Source organism: Sinocyclocheilus anshuiensis, unplaced genomic scaffold (assembly GCF_001515605.1).
Source record: "Sinocyclocheilus anshuiensis isolate Anshui unplaced genomic scaffold, SAMN03320099.WGS_v1.1 scaffold2371, whole genome shotgun sequence".
NCBI lineage: Eukaryota > Metazoa > Chordata > Actinopteri > Cypriniformes > Cyprinidae > Sinocyclocheilus > Sinocyclocheilus anshuiensis.
The window spans coordinates 74056-77252 of record NW_015537287.1 but is presented as its reverse complement, the minus strand read 5'-3'; the positions used below and the strand labels follow the sequence as shown (position 1 = coordinate 77252).

General features: G+C 34.3%; 1 protein-coding gene across 1 annotated transcript in view; it reads right to left on the bottom strand.

Annotated features, from left to right (window-relative positions):
- Positions 1-3197, bottom strand: part of LOC107657364 (trafficking protein particle complex subunit 10-like) — an 18966-nt gene that overhangs the window by 1065 nt on the left and 14704 nt on the right. The window contains exons 16-18 of the mRNA XM_016445411.1: positions 2828-2999; positions 1739-1933; positions 72-419 (exon numbers count right to left, since the gene is read on the bottom strand). Of these exons, the coding sequence (XP_016300897.1) occupies positions 187-419; positions 1739-1933; positions 2828-2999 (600 nt within the window). The 3' untranslated portion in view covers positions 72-186. The remainder of the gene's footprint in view (positions 1-71; positions 420-1738; positions 1934-2827; positions 3000-3197) is intronic.

The window sequence follows — 3197 nt, the reverse complement described above, 5'->3', positions numbered from 1 at the left end:
CTCACACACACACTCTCACACACACTCTCACACACACTCTCACACACACTCTCACACACACTCTCACACACCTGAGCACACAGAGGAGGGGCTGCAAGGCATTATGGGATGTCTGAGAGACACCGGGTCCAGCGTGTCTCATGAGGTGCGTGATTGGAGGCGAGTCTCAGGCTCCAGTGATTCGTGTCATGTGACGTTGACCTCCATCAGGTGATGGTCAGCGGCGGGCAGCACTAACACCTGCTGGCCCTGTGTGCCGCTGAACACCTGTCCGGGGCCGAAAGCCTGGCGTTTGGGCATCGGGCCCCGCGGCTGCGCAGACTCTCCGCTGCCCAGAGACTGGACACTGCCTCGGCTGCGCAGACTCGCCGTCTCCGCCTGATCCTCCAGAGACAGACTGTCGTTCTCCAGACACGAGTCTGCGGAGCACAGAGAGTCATGACTCATATGAACCAGAACCGACTCAACGAACCGATTCACTGAACAATCAGCTGAAACAACTCTTCACTGCAAACCGCCAAAATAAAAGTTAGACTTGAAAGAATTATGACGGAAAAAGTAACATGCACTTCTCAAATTCATAATTATTAATGATTAATAAAATACTATTTTTAAGTAATATTTTATTTGTAAGAATTTTTTTTCCTTCATGTTTTAATTTATACATGAAAAGTGCAGCACTGAATGAAAAAAATAAATAAAATGAAAATAATACAAAATAAAAGATGCGATTAGTAAAACAACAAATAAAAACAATTTAAAAACATTTAGTGTTTTGCTGTGAAGGAATTGTATTTTCATTTGGTTATCCATTTAAAGATAGATTAAACTGTTCAGGTTTTATGAATTTAGTGAGTTTAATGAATGATGAAATAGAATTGAGATTAGTTTCCCTGATGAAGTACATTTCCTCAAAGTTCTTCACTACAAACCAGACGAAATTGACAAAATTATGATTATACAAAATTAAAATTATGATTATAAAAAGTAAAAGCTACTTCTTAAATTAATAATAATAATAACATTTATTAAAATATCATATTGAATATCAGTCAAATATATTTTCTTTCACATTTTATTTATATAGTAAACCTCTGTTGTGCAGCACTTAATAATAATAAAAAATAAACGGTAATAATAAATTAATAAAAATACTTAGTTGTAAAGGAATTGTTGTATTTTCATTTGATTACATATTAAAAGATTGATCAAACCAGAGGTGCTCAAACTTTTTAATAAAAATGACCAAAAATCTAACTTTTGGGGCAAAAGTTACATTATATCCAAATATATTATATTAAAATGTATTAATTCAAGATGTTTTTAAATAATGAAACAAACCTTTAAATAGCAATTAATTGACATTTTAAAATAAGTTTTACATCAAATTCACTTATATTATTTTTTCAATGCAAAAAAAAAAAGAAGCTAAAAACAAACATAAAAAATATTTTTAAAAACATTAAATATAAAATAAATAATAAAATTAATAATTATTTATATAAAAAAATTATATATATATATTTATTTTAATTTTTTATATGTATATCAATTTAAAATGAAGATATGTTTTTTCTCCATGGCATAAAATCAAAGGTCATCAAAGGTCAACTTTGGGCATCTCTGGATTCATTCATAACAGTTGAAGAGTTTCATTAGTTTCCCATCACTTCTGATGATGGATCACACTAAAGCATGACGCGAGCTCTAGACAGAAGTACAGAGTCTGGCTCCTGACCGGTGTCCGGCTGGATGACGGGGCTGGCGAGGCGCGGCTGGTACTTGAACACACGGATGCTGGGGACGAGCAGGTGACCCGCGAACAGAGGCATGACCTCCATGTGAACCTTGTGTGTCGCCATGGCAGCCACCGGCATGGAGACGACCCCTGAACTCTTCCCGCACACCGCCCAGTTACTGCTGTTGTCAATCACTGCAGACACACACAAGTCAGCATCTTGATTATTAATACAAATAAAGCCAAACACTAAAGCAAAACATACTTGCATTTTACAAATTATGATTCAAAATAAATGCACATAAAACATAAAAAAGAAAAATATATATATATTAAATAATTTTACAGTACAATATTTTTATTTAGCAATAGCAATAAAAATAATAATATAATCATTATTATTTTATAATCAGATTTTTTAACTCTTTGCATTTTAAAACCGATGCTTTAAAAAAATAAACTTTTTGTTTTTGTGTTGTATTTGTTTATTTGGGAAGCTGAATGACCTAAAATAATCTGAATTTATACACTAAACCTCTGATATGCAGCACTTACAATAAAAAAAAAATAAAATAAAATATATATATATATATATATATATATAAAAATGCAATATTTTGTTGTAAATAAATTGTTGTATTTTAATTATAAAATTTAATTTAATTATAATTGCAGTATTTTAATTCACTTTTAACACATAAACCCGTCTGGAAAACATAATGACATGCATTTGCAACCTAAAATTAAATACACTAAACTTCTTAATAAAAATATAGAAAATACAAAATAAAAATAAAAAGGCAATGTTTGTTCTAAAGATATTGTTGTATTTTAATTATTTGCTTTTCATTCAATCACAAGTCTTAGTTGGGAAAATGTATTACAGTGCAATTAAAGCTAAAACATTAAACCTGTGATGTGCAGCATTTCATAAAAAAAAATAAAAATTAAAAATAAAAGCAACAATAAAAAATGCAATGTTTTGAAAAGGAACTGTTGTATTTTAATTAAATCTTGATTTATACAAGTAAACCTCTGCTGTGTAGCACTTCAGACATTTCTTTAGCCTAGCTCTGGAGGAGTCTGTACCTTCATACAGGAGTCTGCTGCTGCGCAGGCCGTCTGTCTCGCTGTACTCCTCGTCTGAGTCGCTGGCTTCAGAGAGACGTGTCAGAGACACCTCCAGCCTGCAGAGAGAACCGGTGCAACACTGCTGCTCTCCCACCGCCGGCCGGATCTCTGCTCGCACACTGTACAGCGTCTGACACACACACACACACACACACGTCAGGATCACACACACACACACACACACACACACACACACACACATACACACACGTCAGGATCACACACACACACACACACACACACACACATACACACACGTCAGGATCACACACACACACACACACACACACACACATACACACACGTCAGGATCACACACACACACACA